This window comes from Salvelinus fontinalis, chromosome 16 (assembly GCF_029448725.1).
Source record: "Salvelinus fontinalis isolate EN_2023a chromosome 16, ASM2944872v1, whole genome shotgun sequence".
In the NCBI taxonomy this organism is placed as follows: Eukaryota; Metazoa; Chordata; class Actinopteri; order Salmoniformes; family Salmonidae; genus Salvelinus; species Salvelinus fontinalis.
Genome location: NC_074680.1, coordinates 46,599,513 through 46,621,609, shown reverse-complemented (window position 1 = coordinate 46,621,609; position 22,097 = coordinate 46,599,513). Strand labels below are relative to the sequence as shown.

The 22,097-nt window shown below is 44.1% G+C and overlaps 1 protein-coding gene across 6 annotated transcripts in view; it reads right to left on the bottom strand.

The window, feature by feature from the left end:
- LOC129813256 (alpha-actinin-1) overlaps positions 1 to 22,097 on the bottom strand; it is a 195,728-nt gene that overhangs the window by 71,348 nt on the left and 102,283 nt on the right. For 3 of the 6 annotated variants that reach the window (XM_055865556.1, XM_055865558.1, XM_055865561.1), the window contains exons 7-13: positions 21,511 to 21,592; positions 17,779 to 17,864; positions 6,093 to 6,185; positions 3,369 to 3,494; positions 3,073 to 3,177; positions 1,146 to 1,293; positions 658 to 808 (exon numbers count right to left, since the gene is read on the bottom strand). In XM_055865556.1, the coding sequence (XP_055721531.1) occupies positions 658 to 808; positions 1,146 to 1,293; positions 3,073 to 3,177; positions 3,369 to 3,494; positions 6,093 to 6,185; positions 17,779 to 17,864; positions 21,511 to 21,592 (791 nt within the window). Of the gene's footprint in view, positions 1 to 657; positions 809 to 1,145; positions 1,294 to 3,072; positions 3,178 to 3,368; positions 3,495 to 6,092; positions 6,186 to 12,715; positions 12,802 to 17,778; positions 17,865 to 21,510; positions 21,593 to 22,097 lie in introns of all 6 variants that reach the window. The other 3 variants (XM_055865557.1, XM_055865559.1, XM_055865560.1) reach the window with 1 other exon arrangement.

The following is a 22,097-nucleotide window of genomic DNA, read 5'->3' as shown; positions in this document are numbered from 1 at the left end:
CTCTCCTGTGAGATGGTAATCACCTTTCATCTACACCCCTCTCCTGTGAGATGGTAATCGCCTTTCATCTACACCACTCTCCTGTGAGATGGTAATCACCTTTCATCTACACCCCTCTCCTGTGAGATGGTAATCACCTTTCATCTACACCCCTCTCCTGTGAGATGGTAATCGCCTTTCATCTACACCACTCTCCTGTGAGATGGTAATCACCTTTCATCTACACCACTCTCCTGTGAGATGGTAATCATTACTAAATGTTATCTGCCGTCATTGTATAAAGTCTCTCCTCCCTACTTACTTTAACTCCTGTGCCTCCCTCCCTCCACCCTCCCTCCCTCCTCCATCCCTCCCTCCTCCTCCATCCATCCTTCCTTCACCCCTCCCTTCCTCTTCCCTCCATCCCTCCTCCCTTCATCCCTCCCTCCCTTCATCCTTCCCCCCTCTCTTCCTCCCTCCATCCCTCCTCCCTTCATCCCTCCCTCCCTTCATCCTTCCCCCCTCTCTTCCTCCCTCCATCCCTCCTCCCCTTCATCCTTCCCCCCTCTCTTCCTCCCTCCATCCTCCTTTCCTCCATCCCCTCCTTCCTCCATCCTCTTCCCTCCATCCCCTCCCTCCATCCGCTCCTCCCTCCATCCATCCCTCCCTCCTCCTTACTTTAGCTCCTGAGCGATGGCAGCTATCTGCTCTACGCGGTCCTGGTGCGCGGCCAGGTCGCTCTCGAAGGCCTCATGTTTCTTCAGCAGAGCCTTGATCTCAGACAGAGAGGCCGTCTCAAAGTCCCGCGCCTGCAGCATCACCTCCTTACCTGCAGGGGGAGACACACCACAGACATCGCTGGAAAATGGATAGAGTAAATACACGAATACAGAATGTATGTTGAACAAAAACAGATTACAGAGGACATGATACATATTTAAGGTGCTGCACACAGTGATCGTACATTCCATATCAAATCATTTCTGGGTAACAAATCAAAATCAAATGTTATTTGTCACGTGTGTAGACCTTACAGTGAAGTGCTGACTTACAAGCCCTTAACCAACAATGCAGTTTACAATTAAGTCACTTTACAATAATAGTTTCAATCGAAATGGTCAAACGGAAACAGAAGTGGTGTTCTTGCAGAATGCTTGTTCTGATACCTTCAGTCCAGGCTTCGTGGATGGCTGCTTTCTGACGAAACTTCTCAGCCAGGTGGTCGAGTCTCTCCAGACGACGTATCTCGTTAAGGAGCCACTCCTCATAACCCTTCTCAGCCCCCTCCAGGCCGCCCCACGCGTTAGAGACGTCCTGCACAAATACAACAACTAACATATATAGGTTCAGCTTACAGTCACCAGTCACCAGTCACCAATCACCAGTCACCAATCACCAGTCACCAATCACCAATCACCAGTCACCAATCACCAGTCACCAATCACCAGTCACCAATCACCAATCACCAGTCACCAATCACCAGTCCAATTCAAGCCGTGTCCGAGGGAGGAGGGAGGGGAGGGGGGCTGATTTAAAGTGCCGATGGAAACGAGGCTTCGGGGTGTTAGAGAGGATTGTTTTCACAACAGAAGTTCTTCAGTTGTGCAAATCTACAGTTTCATCAGCTGTCCGGGTTGCTGGTCTCAGACGATCCCACAGGTGAAGAAGCAGGATGTGGAGGTCCTGGGTTGGCGTGGTTACACGTGGTCTGCGGCTGTGAGGCCGGTTGGACGTAATGACAAATTCTCTAAAATTACGTTGGTTGAGAGGCTTATGGTAGAGAAATGAACATACAATTCTCTGGCAACAGCTCTGGTTGCAGTCAGCATGACAATTACACGCTCCCTCAAAACTTGAGATATCTGTGGCATTGTGTTGTGTGACAAAACTGCACATTTTAGAGTTATTGTCCCCAGCACAAGGTGCATCTGTGTAATGATCATGCTGTTTAATCAGCTTCTTGATATGCCACACCTCTCAGGTGGATGGATTATCTTGACATAGTGAGTATTTCTCCTAACAGGGATGTAAACAAATTTGTGCACAAAACTTGAGAGAAAAGCTTTTTGTGCATATGGAACATTTCTGGGATCTTTTATTTCAACTCATGAAACATGGGACCAACACTTTACATGTTGCGTTTATATTTGTGTTCAGTGTAGCTGCTCGTTTTGTGATCAAGATTCGGGAATCTGAGCAGCGTCTTGCTAAAGCCGATACTGATCTCCTCGAATGTGTAAATAACAACTGACTTAAACAGAGGGCGTGATGAGAGAGAAAGAGCGAGAGACGGAGAGAGAGAAATCATGAGAAGACAAAAAGATAATTACTTGACTCATTGGAAAGAATTTACAAAAACAACAGAGCAAACTAGAATGCTATTTGGCCCTAAACAGAGAGTACACAGTGGCAGAATACCTGACCACTGTGACTTGACGCAAAATTAAGGAAAACTTTGACTATGTACAGACTCAGTGAGCATAGCCTTGCTATTGAGAAAGGCCGCCGTAGGCAGACATGGCTCTCAAGAGAAGACAGGCTATGTGCACACTGCCCACAAAATGAGGTGGAAACTGAGCTGCACTTCCTAACCTCCTGCCCAATGTATGACCATATTAGAGAGACATATTTCCCTCAGATTACACAGATAATTCGAAAACAAATCCAATTTTGATAAACTCCCATATTTCCTGGGAGAAATTCCACAGTGTTCCGTCACAGCAGCAAGATTTGTGACCTGTTGTCACAAGAAAAGGGCAACCAGTGAAGAACAAACACCATTGTAAATACAACCCATATTTATGCTTACTTATTTTAACTTGTGTGCTTTAACCATTTGTACATTGTTACAACACTGTATATATATAATATGACATTTGTAATGTCTTTATTGTTTTGAAACTTCTGTATGTGTAATGTTTACTGTTAATTTGTATTGTTTGTTTCACTTTTGTGTATTGTCTACCTCGCTTATGCAATGTTAACACATGTTTCCCATGCCAATAAAGCCCCTTGAATTGAATTGAATAGAATTGAGAGAGAGAGAGAGAGAGAGAGGGGTGTGTAGTGTACTTCATACTGTAGGTTACCTACCGACACCATCTTCCCCTCAGAAGGCATGAAGGCAGGTCTGTTGCTGAGCCTCAGCTTGGTCTGCAGGGTGTTAAAGTTGATCTCCAGCTGGCACTTCTCCTGGACCTTTTAATATCACAATTAAATGTGCCACTTAGCAGACGTTTCTATCCAAAATGACTTAGTCACACATTGTTCATATTATTATTAAACCTATTCAGGGAAGTCCCATTGAGACCGATGTCTCTTTCACAAGGGAGCCCTGATTCATAAAAAGAATTAGTGACAATTATTCTAACAATCCAAGCGGGTAGAACCTTGGGGGGCTTGTGTTGACGGCGATAGTCCCTGAAGTCCTCCAGCTTCTGCTGCATGGCCTGCATGGTGTTCTCTGGAGCACGGTTCTCCAGCCAGGGGATGGTGCGACGGATCCACTCTAGAAGCTATGTGGGGGGGGGGGGGGGGGGGGGGGGGGGGTATAGAGGGCAGGTATAGAGGGACAGCAGGAGAAGGAGGAGAGGAGGGACAGACAGGGCAGGTATAGAGGGACAGCAGGAGAATGAGGAGAGGAGGGACAGACAGGGCAGGTATAGAGGGACAGCAGGAGAAGGAGGAGAGGAGGGACAGACAGGGCAGGTATAGAGGGACAGAAGGAGAAAGAGGAGAGGAGGGACAGACAGGGCAGGTATAGAGGGACAGAAGGAGAAGGAGGAGAGGAGGGACAGACAGGGCAGGTATAGAGGGACAGACGGAGAAGGAGGAGAGGAGAGGAGGGACAGACAGGGCAGGTATAGAGGGACAGAAGGGGAAGGAGGAGAGGAGGGACAGACAGGGCAGGTATAGAGGGACAGAAGGAGAAGGAGGAGAGGAGGGACAGACAGGGCAGGTATAGAGGGACAGACGGAGGAGTGGTAGAGCAGGTTAACACAATGAGAAAAAGGAATGGAAAGAGAGAGAGAGAAACTTTTGTTACTAATAGTGAATAACTAATACATGTAGCAGTGTGAATGTAGGAAGCTAATTCAAGCAACACAATTCTACCTACTGTTCATTTTTTGTTAGCCTGGTCTCAGATCAGTTTGTGGTATCATTCCACCCACTCCTTGTCATGCGTAACACGACAGCACAAACAGCCTGAGACACAGGCCACTCTGGTGCTTTACTCATATTTCTGAGACCTAGTTGTCACCTGTGTTGTGTGACATTGTGAGGTCTTAGTCTCTACACTGTCAGAGCAACCAGCCTCTGGGCTAGGACTGGGAGTAGAAAGAGGGGGTGAGGGGGAGCGGGAAGAGAGGGGGAGTATGGAGAGAGGGGGAGTATGGAGAGAGGGAAGAGAGGGGGATGCAGAGTCCAAAAGGCTTCTTAACAGCTTCTACCCCCAAACCATAAGACTCCTGAACAGCTAATCAAAGGGTTACCCAGACCCCTCTTTTACGCTGCTGCTACTCTCTGTTTATTATCTATGCATAGTCACTTTAACTCTACCTACATGTACATATTACCTCAATTACCTCGACTAACCGGTGCCCCTGCACATTGACTCTGGCAACCCCTGTATATAGCCTCGCTATTGTTATTTTACTGCTGCTGTTTAATTATTTGTTACTTTTATTTGAAATATTTGACTTATCTATTTTTTTACTTAAAACGTTTTGTTCCTTAAAACTTCTTAAAGCATTGTTGGTTAAGGGCCTGTAAGTAAGCATTTCACTGTGAGGTCTACCTTACCTGTTGTATTCAGCATTTCACTGTGAGGTCTACTACACCTGTTGTATTCAGCATTTCACTGTGAGGTCTACTACACCTGTTGTATTCAGCATTTCACTGTAAGGTCTACTACACCTGTTGTATTCAGCATTTCACTGTGAGGTCTACTACACCTGTTGTATTCAGCATTTCACTGTAAGGTCTACTACACCTGTTGTATTCAGCATTTCACTGTGAGGTCTACTACACCTGTTGTATTCAGCATTTCACTGTGAGGTCTACTACACCTGTTGTATTCAGCATTTCACTGTGAGGTCTACTACACCTGTTGTATTCAGCATTTCACTGTGAGGTCTACTACACCTGTTGTATTCAGCATTTCACTGTGAGGTCTACTACACCTGTTGTATTCAGCATTTCACTGTAAAGTCTACCTACACCTGTTGTATTCAGCATTTCACTGTGAGGTCTACTACACCTGTTGTATTCAGCATTTCACTGTAAGGTCTACTACACCTGTTGTATTCAGCATTTCACTGTGAGGTCTACTACACCTGTTGTATTCAGCATTTCACTGTGAGGTCTATCTACACCTGTTGTATTTAGCATTTCACTGTAAGGTCTACCTACACCTGTTGTATTCAGCATTTCACTGTGAGGTCTACTACACCTGTTGTATTCAGCATTTCACTGTAAGGTCTACTACACCTGTTGTATTCAGCATTTCACTGTGAGGTCTACTACACCTGTTGTATTCAGCATTTCACTGTAAAGTCTACCTACACCTGTTGTATTCAGCATTTCACTGTGAGGTCTACTACACCTGTTGTATTCAGCATTTCACTGTGAGGTCTACTACACCTGTTGTATTCAGCATTTCACTGTGAGGTCTACTACACCTGCTGTATTCAGCATTTCACTGTAAAGGTCTACTACACCTGTTGTATTCAGCATTTCACTGTAAGGTCTACTACACCTGTTGTATTCAGCATTTCACTGTGAGGTCTACTACACCTGTTGTATTCGGCATTTCACTGTGAGGTCTACTACACCTGTTGTATTCAGCATTTCACTGTGAGGTCTACTACACCTGTTGTATTCGGCATTTCACTGTGAGGTCTACTACACCTGTTGTATTCAGCATTTCACTGTAAGGTCTACTACACCTGCTGTATTCAGCATTTCACTGTAAGGTCTACCTACACCTGTTGTATTCAGCATTTCACTGTAAGGCCTACCTACACCTGTTGTATTTGGGCACATGTGACTAATACAATTTGAATTGATTTTGATTATGGGGGAGGGGGACAGAGAAGGGGTGTGGTTCTTACATCACTAGCCAGCTTCTCGTAATCCTCCATCAACTGCTCATTCTCCTGGTTGACAGCAAGCACCTTGCAGATCCGATTGGCTGCCGTCTCCGCCTGGGGGAGGAAGAGGAAGGAACATGGTGAATACATTCTATCATCGCCATGGGAACGGTTACTGTAGTCAGTCAGAACACGTCATGGTTGATATCTAACTCTCTCTCTTGATATCTAACTCTCTCTCTTGATATCTAACTCTCTATCCCTCTAGACACTGTATCTAACACTCTCTCTTGATATCTAACTCTCTATCCCTCTAGACACTGTATCTCTCTCTCTCTCTCTCAATATCTAACTCTCTCTCTCTCTCTTGATATCTAACTCTCTCTCAATATCTAACTCTCTCTCCCTCTCTAGATACTGTATCTAACTCTCTCTCTCGATATTTAACTTGCAAGTTCAAATCCCCGAGCTGACAAGGTACAAATCTGTCGTTCTGCCCCTGAACAAGGCAGTTAACCCACTGTTCCTAGGCCGTCATTGAAAATAAGAATTTGTTCTTAACTGACTTGCCTAGTTAAATAAAGGTTAAAAAAAACTCTAGCCCTCTCTAGATACTGTATCTAACTCTCTCTCCCTCTCTAGATACTGTATCTAACTCTCTCTCCCTCTCTAGATCCTGTATCTAACTCTCTCTCCCTCTCTCTGTCAATATCTAACTCTCTCTCCCTCTCTCTGTCTAGATATCTAACTCTCTCTCCCTCTCTCTGTCTAGATATCTAACTCTCCTCCTCTCTGTCTAGATATCTAACTCTCCTCCTCTCTGTCTAGATATCTAACTCTCCTCCTCTCTCTGTCTAGATATCTAACTCTCCCTCTCTCTGTCTAGATATCTAACTCTCTCCCTCTCTCTGTCTAGATATCTAACTCTCCTCCTCTCTGTCTAGATATCTAACTATCCTCCTCTCTCTGTCTAGATATCTAACTATCCTCCTCTCTCTGTCTAGATATCTAACTATCCTCCTCTCTCTGTCTAGATATCTAACTCTCCCCCTCTCTCTGTCTAGATATCTAACTCTCTCTCCCTCTCTCTGTCAATATCTAACTCTCTCTCCCCCTCTCTGTCTAGATATCTAACTCTCCCCCTCTCTCCGTCTAGATATCTAACTCTCCTCCTCTCTCTGTCTAGATATCTAACTGTCCTCCTCTCTCTGTCTAGATATCTAACTCTCCCTCTCTCTGTCTAGATATCTAACTATCCTCCTCTCTCTGTCTAGATATCTAACTATCCTCCTCTCTCCGTCTAGATATCTAACTCTCCCCCTCTCTCCGTCTAGATATCTAACTCTCCTCCTCTCTCTGTCTAGATATCTAACTCTCCTCCTCTCTCTGTCTAGATATCTAACTCTCCCCCTCTCTCTAGATATCTAACTCTCCCCCTCTCTCTGTCTAGATATCTAACTCTCCCCCTCTCTCCGTCTAGATATCTAACTCTCCCCCTCTCTGTCTAGATATCTAACTCTCCCTCTCTCTCTCTAGATATCTAACTCTCCTCCTCTCTCTGTCTAGATATCTAACTCTCCTCCTCTCTGTCTAAATATCTAACTCTCCTCCTCTCTCTGTCTAAATATCTAACTCTCCTCCTCTCTCTGTCTAGATATCTAACTCTCCCCCTCTCTGTCTAGATATCTAACTCTCCCTCTCTCTCTCTAGATATCTAACTCTCCTCCTCTCTCTGTCTAGATATCTAACTCTCCTCCTCTCTCTGTCTAGATATCTAACTCTCCCCCTCTCTCTGTCTAGATATCTAACTCTCCCCCTCTCTCCGTCTAGATATCTAACTCTCCCCCTCTCTCCGTCTAGATATCTAACTCTCCCCCTCTCTCCGTCTAGATATCTAACTCTCCCCCTCTCTCTGTCTAGATATCTAACTCTCCCCCTCTCTCTGTCTAGATATCTAACTCTCCCCCTCTCTCTGTCTAGATATCTAACTCTCCCCCTCTCTGTCTAGATATCTAACTCTCCCTCTCTCTCTCTAGATATCTAACTCTCCCCCTCTCTGTCTAGATATCTAACTCTCCCCCTCTCTGTCTAGATATCTAACTCTCCCTCTCTCTGTCTAGATATATAACTCTCCCTCTCTCTGTCTAGATATATAACTCTCCTCCTCTCTCTGTCTATATATCTAACTCTCCCCCTCTCTCTGTCTAGATATATAACTCTCCTCCTCTCTCTGTCTAAATATCTAACTCTCCCCCTCTCTCTGTCTAGATATCTAACTCTCCCCCTCTCTGTCTAAATATCTAACTCTCCCCCTCTCTCCGTCTAGATATCTAACTCTCCCCCTCTCTCTGTCTAGATATCTAACTCTCCCCCTCTCTCTGTCTAGATATCTAACTCTCCTCCTCTCTCTGTCTAGATATCTAACTCTCCTCCTCTCTCTGTCTAAATATCTAACTCTCCTCCTCTCTCTGTCTAGATATCTAACTCTCCTCCTCTCTCTGTCTAGATATCTAACTCTCCTCCTCTCTCTGTCTAAATATCTAACTCTCCTCCTCTCTCTGTCTAGATATCTAACTCTCCCCCTCTCTCTGTCTAGATATCTAACTCTCCCCCTCTCTCTGTCTAGATATCTAACTCTCCTCCTCTCTCTGTCTAGATATCTAACTCCTCCTCTCTCTGTCTAGATATCTAACTCCTCCTCCTCTCTGTCTAGATATCTAACTGTTTCTCTCTGTCTATATATCTCTCTACCTATCTGTCAAAACAACGATCGAAAAGTTGGAAAACAGGTGGCGGACCTTACTTCAAAACTAAACTCGCTCGAGAACCATAAACAGGAGGTCAAATTTGAGAATGGGTTAATCTACCCGAAAAAGTGGAAAATGGTGACGCAGTTGCATTTCTCAAAAGATGCCTATCCGAGGCATTAGGCCTGGACAACTTTCCGGACTCCCTGCGCATTGAAAGAGCCCATAGGCTTCCGGCTCCTTCAGGCCTAAGAAACCACCCCTCTCCTCGATTCCTTATCATGAAGTTTCTCAACTTTTAAGACAAGTCTGAGTGAGACGGAAAGCCAGGGCTATGGGCAAGGTGATGTACGGGGACCAAGAGATCATGTCCTTCCCTGACCTATCCGCGGATCTGCACTGAAAAAAGAAAAGGCTACGATGATGTCAAACGCCAGATTGGGTCCCTCAACACTGCCTATGGAATAGCCTTCCCAGCCAAACAACGTGTGACTTAGAATGGACGGTCACACGGATTTGAATCTCCCTCTCAAGCCGAGGCGGTTCATCCGTGGCATACAACGTGAATCTTCTTCCTAGTCATGTTGCCGCTGTGAAGTTACACCACCACTTTGGACTACGGAGAATTAAACCATCTAGTGGATTATGTGACTTTTGGCAAGCTAACTAACATTAGCTAATGTATTAGCTGCTACTGTAGTACTAGCAGCTAGCGTAACAGTTAAGTGAATAATACGACGAGCTAGCCCACTCAAAGTTTCCTTATATTATTTGTAGGCTGTATGTGCTCATCACTTAGCTCAGTTTCTTCTTCAGATAGCTGTCCATTGAACGTTGGACTTCATGTTTAAGTTTATTTTTGTTACGTTGATCATTCTCTTCCATTGGATGACATAAAACCTTGTAAAATGCCGGTGAAGATGTTTAGCTCCATGTCAACGGACACATCAGGACCCTGTTCATTCATCCTGCACCACCGAGAAGCATCGGGACCCTGTTCATTCATCCTGCACCACCGAGACGCATCGGGACCCTGTTCATTCATCCTGCACCACCGAGAAGCATCGGGACCCTGTTCATTCATCCTGCACCACCGAGAAGCACCGGGACCCTGTTCATTCATCCTGCACCACCGAGAAGCATCGGGACTACTTTATACGGTGGTCTAGTGGTATAGGACTATGGTCTGGTGGTTTAGGACTATTGGAAGGACTATGGTATGGTGGTTTAGTGGTATAGGACTATTGGAAGGACTATGGTCTGGTGGTATAGGACTATTGGAAGGACTATGGTATGTTGGTTTAGTGGTATAGGACTATTGGAAGGACTATGGTATGGTGGTTTAGTGGTATAGGACTATGGTATGGTGGTATAGGACTATGGTATAGTGGTCTAGTGGTATAGGACTATGGTATGGTGGTATAGGACTATGGTATGGTGGTCTAGTGGTATAGGACTATGGTTTAGTGGTATAGGACTATTGGAAGGACTATGGTATGGTGGTCTAGTGGTATAGGACTATGGTATGGTGGTATAGGACTATGGTATGGTGGTATAGGACTATTGGAAGGACTATGGTATGGTGGTCTAGGACTATGGTATGGTGGTATAGGACTATGGTATGGTGGTCTGGTGGTATAGGACTAAGGTGTGGTGGTATAGAACTATGGTACAGGACTATTACGGTCTCTAGTGGTACAGGACTATTACGGTCTCTAGTGGTACAGGACTATTACGGTCTCTAGTGGTACAGGACTATTACGGTCTCTAGTGGTACAGGACTATTACAGTCTCTAGTGGTACAGGACTATTACAGTCTCTAGTGGTACAGGACTATTAGTCTCTAGTGGTACAGGACTATTACAGTCTCTAGTGGTACAGGACTATTACGGTCTCTAGTGGTACAGGACTATTACGGTCTCTAGCGGTACAGGACTATTACGGTCTCTAGCGGTACAGGACTATTACGGTCTCTAGCGGTACAGGACTATTACAGTCTCTAGTGGTATATGACTATTACAGTCTCTAGTGGTATATGACTATTACAGTCTCTAGTGGTACAGGACTATTACAGTCTCTAGTGGTACAGGACTATTACAGTCTCTAGTGGTATATGACTATTACAGTCTCTAGTGGTACAGGACTATTACGGTCTCTAGTGGTACAGGACTATTACAGTCTCTAGTGGTACAGGACTATTACAGTCTCTAGTGGTACAGGACTATTACAGTCTCTAGTGGTATATGACTATTACGGTCTCTAGTGGTACAGGACTATTACGATCTCTAGTGGTACAGGACTATTACAGTCTCTAGTGGCATATGACTATTACAGTCTCTAGTGGTATATGACTATTACAGTCTCTAGTGGTATATGACTATTACAGTCTCTAGTGGTACAGGACTATTACAGTCTCTAGTGGTACAGGACTATTACAGTCTCTAGTGGTATATGACTATTACAGTCTCTAGTGGTACAGGACTATTACAGTCTCTAGTGGTACAGGACTATTACAGTCTCTAGTGGTACAGGACTATTACAGTCTCTAGTGGTACAGGACTATTACGGTCTCTAGTGGTACAGGACTATTACGGTCTCTAGTGGTACAGGACTATTACGGTCTCTAGTGGTACAGGACTATTACGGTCTCTAGTGGTACAGGACTATTACAGTCTCTAGTGGTACAGGACTATTGCAGGCTCTAGTGGTACAGGACTATTACAGTCTCTAGTGGTACAGGACTATTACGGTCTCTAGTGGTACGTCTCTAGTGGTACAGGACTATTACGGTCTCTAGTGGTACAGGACTATTGGTCTCTAGTGGTACAGGACTATTACAGTCTCTAGTGGTACAGGACTATTACGGTCTCTAGTGGTACAGGACTATTACGGTCTCTAGTGGTACAGGACTATTACAGTCTCTAGTGGTACAGGACTATTACAGTCTCTAGTGGTACAGGACTATTACAGTCTCTAGTGGTACAGGACTATTACAGTCTCTAGTGGTACAGGACTATTACAGTCTCTAGTGGTATATGACTATTACAGTCTCCAGTGGTACAGGACTATTACAGTCTCTAGTGGTACAGGACTATTACAGTCTCTAGTGGTACAGGACTATTACAGTCTCTAGTGGTATATGACTATTACAGTCTCTAGTGGTACAGGACTATTACAGTCTCTAGTGGTACAGGACTATTACAGTCTCTAGTGGTACAGGACTATTACGGTCTCTAGTGGTACAGGACTATTACGGTCTCTAGTGGTACAGGACTATTACAGTCTCTAGTGGTACAGGACTATTAGTCTCTAGTGGTACAGGACTATTACAGTCTCTAGTGGTACAGGACTATTACAGTTTCTAGTGGTACAGGACTATTACAGTCTCTAGTGGTATATGACTATTACAGTCTCTAGTGGTACAGGACTATTACAGTCTCTAGTGGTACAGGACTATTACAGTCTCTAGTGGTACAGGACTATTACAGTCTCTAGTGGTACAGGACTATTGCAGTCTCTAGTGGTACAGGACTATTGCAGTCTCTAGTGGTACAGGACTATTACAGTCTCTAGTGGTATATGACTATTACAGTCTCTAGTGGTACAAGACTATTACGGTCTCTAGTGGTACAGGACTATTACAGTCTCTAGTGGTACAGGACTATTAGTCTCTAGTGGTACAGGACTATTACAGTCTCTAGTGGTACAGGACTATTACAGTCTCTAGTGGTACAGGACTATTACAGTCTCTAGTGGTATATGACTATTACAGTCTCTAGTGGTACAGGACTATTACGGTCTCTAGTGGTCTAGAAAGACTAAAGACTAGAGACTAGAGGGAGGCGCTCACCTTCTGCTTGCCTGAGAAGGCCTGGTAGTAACACTGTGGTACTGTACCTTCTGCTTGCCTGAGAAAGCGTGGTAGTAACACGACACATAAGTCATGATGGCCTTCTCATCCGGCCTCAACGTGCTAACGATGTCTGCCCAGGGAACAAAGGGAGGAGGAGAAGGGGAGAGGGAAGGAGAGATGGAAAAAAAGAGAGAGAGAAGCGCAGAGTAAAAGTGTGCAGAGACAAAAGGTTCCAGCAGGTGGCGCAGTACAGTCAGACACCAGGAAGAGAGGAGACAACAGGCACCAGTCTGACCAGGTTGTTAGACACCAGGAGGAGAGGAGACGTCAGACACCAGTCTGACCAGGTTGTTAGACACCAGGGAGAGAGGAGACAACAGACACCAGTCTGACCAGGTTGTTAGACACCAGGAGGAGAGGAGACGTCAGACACCAGTCTGACCAGGTTGTTAGACACCAGGGAGAGAGGAGACAACAGGCACCAGTCTGACCAGGTTGTCAGACACCAGGGAGAGAGGAGACAACAGGCACCAGTCTGACCAGGTTGTTAGACACCAGGGAGAGAGGAGACAACAGACACCAGTCTGACCAGGTTGTTAGACACCAGTCTGACCAGGTTGTTAGACACCAGGGAGAGAGGAGACAACAGGCACCAGTCTGACCAGGTTGTTAGACACCAGTCTGACCAGGTTGTTAGACACCAGGGAGAGAGGAGACAACAGGCACCAGTCTGACCAGGTTGTTAGACACCAGGGAGAGAGGAGACAACAGGCACCAGTCTGACCAGGTTGTTAGACACCAGGGAGAGAGGAGACAACAGACACCAGTCTGACCAGGTTGTTAGACACCAGTCTGACCAGGTTGTTAGACACCAGGGAGAGAGGAGACGTCAGGCACCAGTCAGACACCAGGGAGAGAGGAGACAACAGACACCAGGAAGAGAGGAGACGTCAGACACCAGTCTGACCAGGTTGTTAGACACCAGTCTGACCAGGTTGTTAGACACCAGTCTGACCAGGTTGTCAGACACCAGTCTGACCAGGTTGTCAGACACCAGAAGGAGAGGAGACAACAGACACCAGTCTGACCAGGTTGTTAGACACCAGGAGGAGAGGAGACGTCAGACACCAGTCTGACCAGGTTGTTAGACACCAGGGAGAGAGGAGACAACAGACACCAGTCTGACCAGGTTGTTAGACACCAGGAAGAGAGGAGACAACAGGCACCAGTCTGACCAGGTTGTCAGACACCAGTCTGACCAGGTTGTTAGACACCAGTCTGACCAGGTTGTCAGACACCAGTCTGACCAGGTTGTCAGACACCAGTCTGACCAGGTTGTCAGACACCAGTCTGACCAGGTTGGTTGGTTTGTTAGTTTGTCTGTTTGGATTCTATTGGCGGTTTAGCTGTTATAGTCCCAATGGTTACTATTCCTGGTGTCACCACTAAACAGGTGGGTAAGAGTTGGCTCTTTCACATTTAGTAATGGTGTCACCACTAAACAGGTGGGTAGGAGTTGGCTCTTTCACATTTAGTAATGGTGTCACCACTAAGCAGGTGGGTAGGAGTTGGCTCTTTCACATTTAGTAATGGTGTCACCACTAAACAGGTGGGTAGGAGTTGGCTCTTTCACATTTAGTAATGGTGTCACCACTAAGCAGGTGGGTAGGAGTTGGCTCTTTCACATTTAGTAATGGTGTCACCACTAAACAGGTGGGTAGGAGTTGGCTCTTTCACATTTAGTAATGGTGTCACCACTAAACAGGTGGGTAGGAGTTGGCTCTTTCACATTTAGTAATGGTGTCACCACTAAACAGGTGGGTAGGAGTTGGCTCTTTCACATTTAGAAAAGCCTCTGACTGAATTCAGCATACTTGTTGATAGTGTGCATTTGTCTGATGTCGCCTTCTTTATACAGTAATCTGAGCTACATGGAGGTTCACTATATACTGCTCCTACTCTTCTTCTTGACCCCATTCCTCTCCTTCTTCTTCTACATGCCATAATAAAATGGAAGGCCGTGTCTGAATACTCTCTTCCAATTATAAATAGAGAGAATCTTTTTTCCACTCTGTCTTTTAAACACAGCTGGTCTCTCTGCTGCCTGGCTGCTGCAATGTGCTCTTTAGTTCTGGTCCTTATATAACTACACAACTCTTCTTCTTTAGTTCTGGTCCTTATATAACTACACAACTCTTCTTCTTCTTTAGTTCTGGTCCTTATATAACTATACAACTCTTCTTCTTTAGTTCTGGTCCTTATATAACTACACAACTCTTCTTCTTCTTTAGTTCTGGTCCTTATATAACTACACAACTCTTCTTCTTTAGTTCTGGTCCTTATATAACTACACAACTCTTCTTCTTTAGTTCTGGTCCTTATATAACTACACAACTCTTCTTCTTTAGTTCTGGTCCTTATATAACTACACAACTCTTCTTCTTCTTTAGTTCTGGTCCTTATATAACTACACAACTCTTCTTCTTTAGTTCTGGTCCTTATATAACTATACAACTCTTCTTCTTCTTTAGTTCTGGTCCTTATATAACGACACAACTCTTCTTCTTCTTTAGTTCTGGTCCTTATATAACTACACAACTCTTCTTCTTTAGTTCTGGTCCTTATATAACTACACAACTCTTCTTCTTTAGTTCTGGTCCTTATATAACTACACAACTCTTCTTCTTCTTTAGTTCTGGTTCTTATATAACTACACAACTCTTCTTCTTTAGTTCTGGTCCTTATATAACTACACAACTCTTCTTCTTCTTTAGTTCTGGTCCTTATATAACTACACAACTCTTCTTCTTCTTTAGTTCTGGTCCTTATATAACTACACAACTCTTCTTCTTCTTTAGTTCTGGTCCCTATATAACTATACAACTCTTCTTCTTTAGTTCTGGTCCTTATATAACTACACAACTCTTCTTCTTCTTTAGTTCTGGTCCTTATATAACTACACAACTCTTCTTCTTCTTTAGTTCTGGTCCTTATATAACTACACAACTCTTCTTCTTCTTTAGTTCTGGTCCTTATATAACTACACAACTCTTCTTCTTCTTTAGTTCTGGTCCTTAAATAACTACACAACTCTTCTTCTTTAGTTCTGGTCCTTATATAACTACACAACTCTTCTTCTTTAGTTCTGGTCCTTATATAACTACACAACTCTTCTTCTTTAGTTCTGGTCCTTATATAACTATACAACTCTTCTTCTTCTTTAGTTCTGGTCCTTATATAACTATACAACTCTTCTTCTTTAGTTCTGGTCCTTATATAACTACACAACTCTTCTTCTTTAGTTCTGGTCCTTATATAACTATACAACTCTTCTTCTTCTTTAGTTCTGGTCCTTATATAACTATACAACTCTTCTTCTTTAGTTCTGGTCCTTATATAACTACACAACTCTTCTTCTTCTTTAGTTCTGGTCCTTATATAACTACACAACTCTTCTTCTTCTTTAGTTCTGGTCCTTATATAACTACACAACTCTTCTTCTTCTTTAGTTCTGGTCCTTATATAACTACACAACTCTTCTTCTTCTTTAGTTCTGGTCCTTATATAACTACACAACTCTTCTTCTTTAGTTCTGGTCCTTATATAACTACACAACTCTTCTTCTTCTTTAGTTCTGGTCCTTATATAACTACACAACTCTTCTTCTTCTTTAGTTCTGGTCCTTATATAACTACACAACTCTTCTTCTTCTTTAGTTCTGGTCCTTATATAACTACACAACTCTTCTTCTTCTTTAGTTCTGGTCCTTATATAACTACACAACTCTTCTTCTTTAGTTCTGGTCCTTATATAACTACACAACTCTTCTTCTTTAGTTCTGGTCCTTATATAACTACACAACTCTTCTTCTTTAGTTCTGGTCCTTATATAACTACACAACTCTTCTTCTTTAGTTCTGGTCCTTATATAACTAGACAACTCTTCTTCTTCTTTAGTTCTGGTCCTTATATAACTACACAACTCTTCTTCTTCTTTAGTTCTGGTCCTTATATAACTACACAACACTTCTTCTTTAGTTCTGGTCCTTATATAACTACACAACTCTTCTTCTTTAGTTCTGGTCCTTATATAACTACACAACTCTTCTTCTTCTTTAGTTCTGGTCCTTATATAACTACACAACTCTTCTTCTTCTTTAGTTCTGGTCCTTATATAACTACACAACTCTTCTTCTTCTTTAGTTCTGGTCCTTATATAACTACACAACTCTTCTTCTTTAGTTCTGGTCCTTATATAACTACACAACTCTTCTTCTTCTTTAGTTCTGGTCCTTATATAACGACACAACTCTTCTTCTTCTCAGTTGAGAGATAAAAAAATAAAATAACGTTACATACTGAAGAATAACGTGTTCTTCTGTCTCACTACAGATATGTGTATCACACATATTGATATCCTGAATTCACTCTGAAAAGAAACCTGTTAAAGCGAAGAGACCCCGAACAACGATCATCAACCACTGTAGAACCAGATGGTTTCACATAAAACTACGTCTATCTATGTGCTGAGAGATCCAGTGAAAACATGACTCACTCAACTCAAAGGTGACCAAGTACACATTGGCGGTAGTTGGGGTTAAGGAGCCCCCCCCCCCTTCCCTCCCTCGCTACATAAAGTGATGAATCCAATCAAACAATTACATGTACTAGGAGTTGAATTAGTTGGGGTAGACTGGTCTGACTGACTGGAGACGGTCTGACTGGTGCCTGTTATAGCAACAGAGATAGACTATTTATTTTCCCATCATGCATTTGGAGGTGTGAAACTGTGAACCAATGCGGAGAGAGAAGAGGAAGAGCGTGAGAGGTTCCCCCCTGTTGGGCGGGGGCGGTGCAGCTGCAGAGAGAGAATGGTTAGTGTTAGAGGACAGATAGAGGAGCAGGAACCAAACTACCAGGAGGTGAGGAGGAGGAGGGAGAGGAGGAGGAGGGGGAGAGGGGAGGAGGAGGAGGGGGGGGAAAGGTGAGGAGGGGGAAAGGTGAGGAGGAGGGGGAGAGGTGAGGAGGGAGAGGGGGAGAGGTGAGGAAGAGAACGGAGAAGTGAGGAAGAGGTGAGGAGGAGGGGGGAGAGTTGCATCCTGGGATACCTTCTGGGCGCCAGAGAATGCGTGGTAGAAGCTAGACACGTAGGTCATGATGGCCTTTTCATCCGGGCGGGCCGTGCCCACGATGTCTGTAGAGAGAGAGAGCGTGGATGGGGGGGTGGAGGGAGGAGGAGAGGGGGAGGAGGGGGTATGGTAATGATCATGTTAAACACAACAGATAAATGACATGTGGTAAAGACTGGTTGGTGAATGGTAAACACACCCTGTTCTCTAAATACACTATACTACTTCTGGATAGGTTGAACACAGCAGACAAATGACCATAGAGTTGAAATAGGATCTTTGTATCTTTGCAATAATAGCGTCAGTGACAGCAGTGCCTGTACATTGCCTTCAGAAAGTATTCACACCCCCTGTACTTTTCCCCACATTTTGTTGTGTCACAGCCTGAATTTAAAATGTTTTAAGTTTAGATTTTGTGTCACCGGTCTACACACAATATCACGTAATGTCAAAGTGGAACCATGTTTTTAGAATTTTTTTACAAATTAATTTGAAAAACTGAAATGTCTTCTGTCAATAAGTATTCAACCCCTTTGTTATGGCAAGCCTAAATCCGGGAGTAAAAATGTATTTAACGTTTATTTAACTAGGCAAGTCAGTTAAAAACAAATTTTTATTTACAATGACGGCACCCCCCGGCCAAACCTGGACAACGCTGGGCCAACTGTGCGCCACCCTACGGGAATCCCAATCACGGCCGGTTGTGATACAGCCTGGATTCGAACCAGGGTGTCTGCAGTGAAGCCTAAAGCACTGAGATGCAGTGACTTAGACCTTAGATTAAAAAGCAAATAATTACTTAAAAATCATACAATGTGATTTTCTGGATTTTTGTTTTAGATTCCGTCTCTCACAGTTGAAGTGTACCTATGATAAAAATTACAGACCTCTACATGCTTTGTAAGTAGGAAAACCTGCAAAATCGGCAGTGTATCAAATACTTGTTCTCCCCACTGTATATATAATATATATATATACAGTGAAGGAAAAAAGTATTTGATCCCCTGCTGATTTTGTACGTTTGCCCACTGACAAAGAAATGATCAGTCTATAATTTTAATGGTAGGTTTATTTGAACAGTGAGAGACAGAATAACAACAAAAATATCCTGAAATACGCATGTCAAAAATGTTATAAATTGATTTGCATTTTAATGAGGGAAATAAGTATTTGACCCCTTCTCAATCAGAAAGATTTCTGGCTCCCAGGTGTCTTTCATAGAGGTAACGAACTGAGATTAGGAGCACACTCTTAAAGGGAGCGCTCCTAATCTCAGTTTCTTACCTGTATAAAAGATACCTGTCCACAGAAGCAATCAATCAATCAGATTCCAAACTCTCCACCATGGCCAAGACCAAAGAGCTCTCCAAGGATTACAGGGACAAGATTGTAGACCTACACAAGGCTGGAATGGGCTACAAGACCATCGCCAAGCAGCTTGGTGAGAAGGTGATAACAGTTTCTGTGATTATTCGCAAATGGAAGAAACACAAAAGAACTGTCAATCTCCCTCAGCCTGGGGCTCCATGCTAGATCTCACCTCGTGGAGTTGCAATGATCATGAGAATGGTGAGGAACCAGCCCAGAACTACACAGGAGGATCTTGTCAATGATCTCAAGGCAGCAGGGACCATAGTCACCAAGAAAACAATTGGTAACACACTACGCCGTGAAGGACTGAAATCCTGCAGCGCCCGCAAGGTCCCCCTGCTCAAGAAAGCACATATACATGCCCGTCTGAAGTTTGCCAATGAACATCTGAATGATTCAGAGGACAACTGGGTGAACGTGTTGTGGTCAGATGAGACTGGAGTTCTTGGCATCAACTCAACTTGCTGTGTTTGGAGGAGGAGGAATGCTGCCTATGAATCCAAGAAACCATCCCCACCGTCAAACATGGAGGTGGAAACATTATGCTTTGGGGGTGTTTTTCTGCTAAGGGGACAAGACAACTTCACCGCATCAAAGGGACGATGGACGGGGCCATGTACCGTCAAATCTTGGGTGAAAACCTCCTTCCCTCAGCCAGGGTATTGAAAATGGGTCGTGGATGGGTATTCCAGCTTGACAATGACCCAAAACACACGGCCAAGGCAACAAAGGAGTGGCTCAAGAAGAAGCACATTAAGGTCCAGGAGTGGCCTAGCCAGTCTCCAAACCTTAATCCCATAGAAAATCTGTGGAGGGAGTTGCCAAACGTCAGCCTCGAAACCTTAATGACTTGAAGAAGATCTGCAAAGACGAGTGGCACAAAATCCCTCCTGAGATGTGTGCAAAGCTGGTGGCCAACTACAAGAAACGTCTGACCTCTGTGATTGCCAACAAGGGTTTTCCAACCAAGTACTAAGTCATGTTTTGCAGAGGGGTCAAATACTTATTTCCCTCATTAAAATGCAAATAAATTCATAACATTTTTGATATGCGTTTTTCTGGATACTTTTGTTGTTATTCTGTCTCTCACTGTTCAAATAAACCTACCATTAAAATTATAGACTGATCATTTCTTTGTCAGTGGGCAAACGTACAAAATCAGCAGGGGATCAAATACTTTTTTCCCTCACTGTATATACATATTATATATACATATATATATATATATATATATATATATATACATACACACACGGCTACATAATTGTTTTAATTAATATTACTAACAACAACAGATGAAACTCATTTTGTCAAAGGGATCCGTGGAGTGATTTTAGACGTCGTAATACAATGTCATATTATTAATCTCCAACGTTGTTAAACCCTGAGCAACATGGGTCTGAGAGGCTCACTATTGGTATCCACTGTACTCCCCTGAGACTTGGTTCATCCGGACACGCAACGCCGAAGTCATAGTAAAACTCGTTGTATGCTATTTTTAATCACCTCACTAGAGTTGTGTTCTGATTATGAGGGTGGGGTCCCCGGTCCCCAAAAAAAATATTGAGAACTCCTGCTCTATCCAACTCTATGGTAAAGACCTCCACCCCACAATGACATGATGATAAACAGGAGAATAATATCCAGGAAGAGAAACGCCCCTTTGAGTCACTCCAGACGGCGTGCTAATCTAGGGGAAAATTCTAGAAAACGCACTCGCACGTACGTACACGTACGCAAACACACACACACGTACGCAAACACACACACACACACACACACACACACACACACACACTCTCACTCTCTCTCTCTCTCTAACCCTCCATGACATGTATATTTATGTACAGAGATAACCAGTTTAAAATGGTGCACTGGGAGAAGGAAAGAGGAGTCTGTCAGCTGACTTTATTCCTCCGTTCAGCTTCCTGAAAAATGAGAGGACCAGACAACCTTCTGTGGGGTCAAAATATCTTGGAACGAACAAATACCACTGAAAGACAACGGCTGCATCCCTAATGGCACCATATTACCTATATAGTGCACTGCTTTACACCAAAGCTGGTCAAAAGTAGTGCACTTAATAGGGAATAGGGCGCCAAGCTGCATTTGTATCTAGTTTAAACACCAAACGACACTGTTAAGGTCATTTCTTCATGCATGTCACAGTCTCCACTTCTGTCTGCTTTGTGTTTCTTCATCCTGGTTCTGGGGACCCAAAGGAGTGCACATGTTCGTTCTGACCCGAACACTAACACCCGATTCAAATAATCAAAGGGTTGGGTCTTCAGGACCAGGTTTGGGAAACACTTCCTTAACCCTTGACCCTCCTGGTCTTACCCTCAGCGTCCAACATCTTGGGAATGTCCAGGTACTTCTCTGCCACGTCGAAGGCTGTGTTCAGGTTAGTCATGGGGTCATCCTACAGGTGAGAGGAGAGACAGAGCGAGAGAGGTCAGGGGTCATCCTACAGGAGAGGAGGAGGAGGAATAGACAGAAAGACAGACAGGTAAACAGAGAGAGGTAGACAGGTAGAGGGACAGAACGATAGGTAGAGGGGTAGGTAGGTAGGTAGACAGGTAGAGGGCCAGAACGATAGGTAGAGGGGTAGGTAGGTAGGTAGACAGGTAGAGGGACAGAACGATAGGTAGAGGGGTAGGTAGGTAGGTAGACAGGTAGAGGGCCAGAACGATAGGTAGAGGGGTAGGTAGGTAGGTAGACAGGTAGAGGGACAGAACGATAGGTAGAGGGGTAGGTAGGTAGGTAGACAGGTAGAGGGACAGAACGATAGGTAGAGGGGTAGGTAGGTAGGTAGACAGGTAGAGGGACAGAACGATAGGTAGAGGGGTAGGTAGGTAGGTAGACAGGTAGAGGGACAGAACGATAGGTAGAGGGGTAGGTAGGTAGATAGACAGGTAGAGGGACAG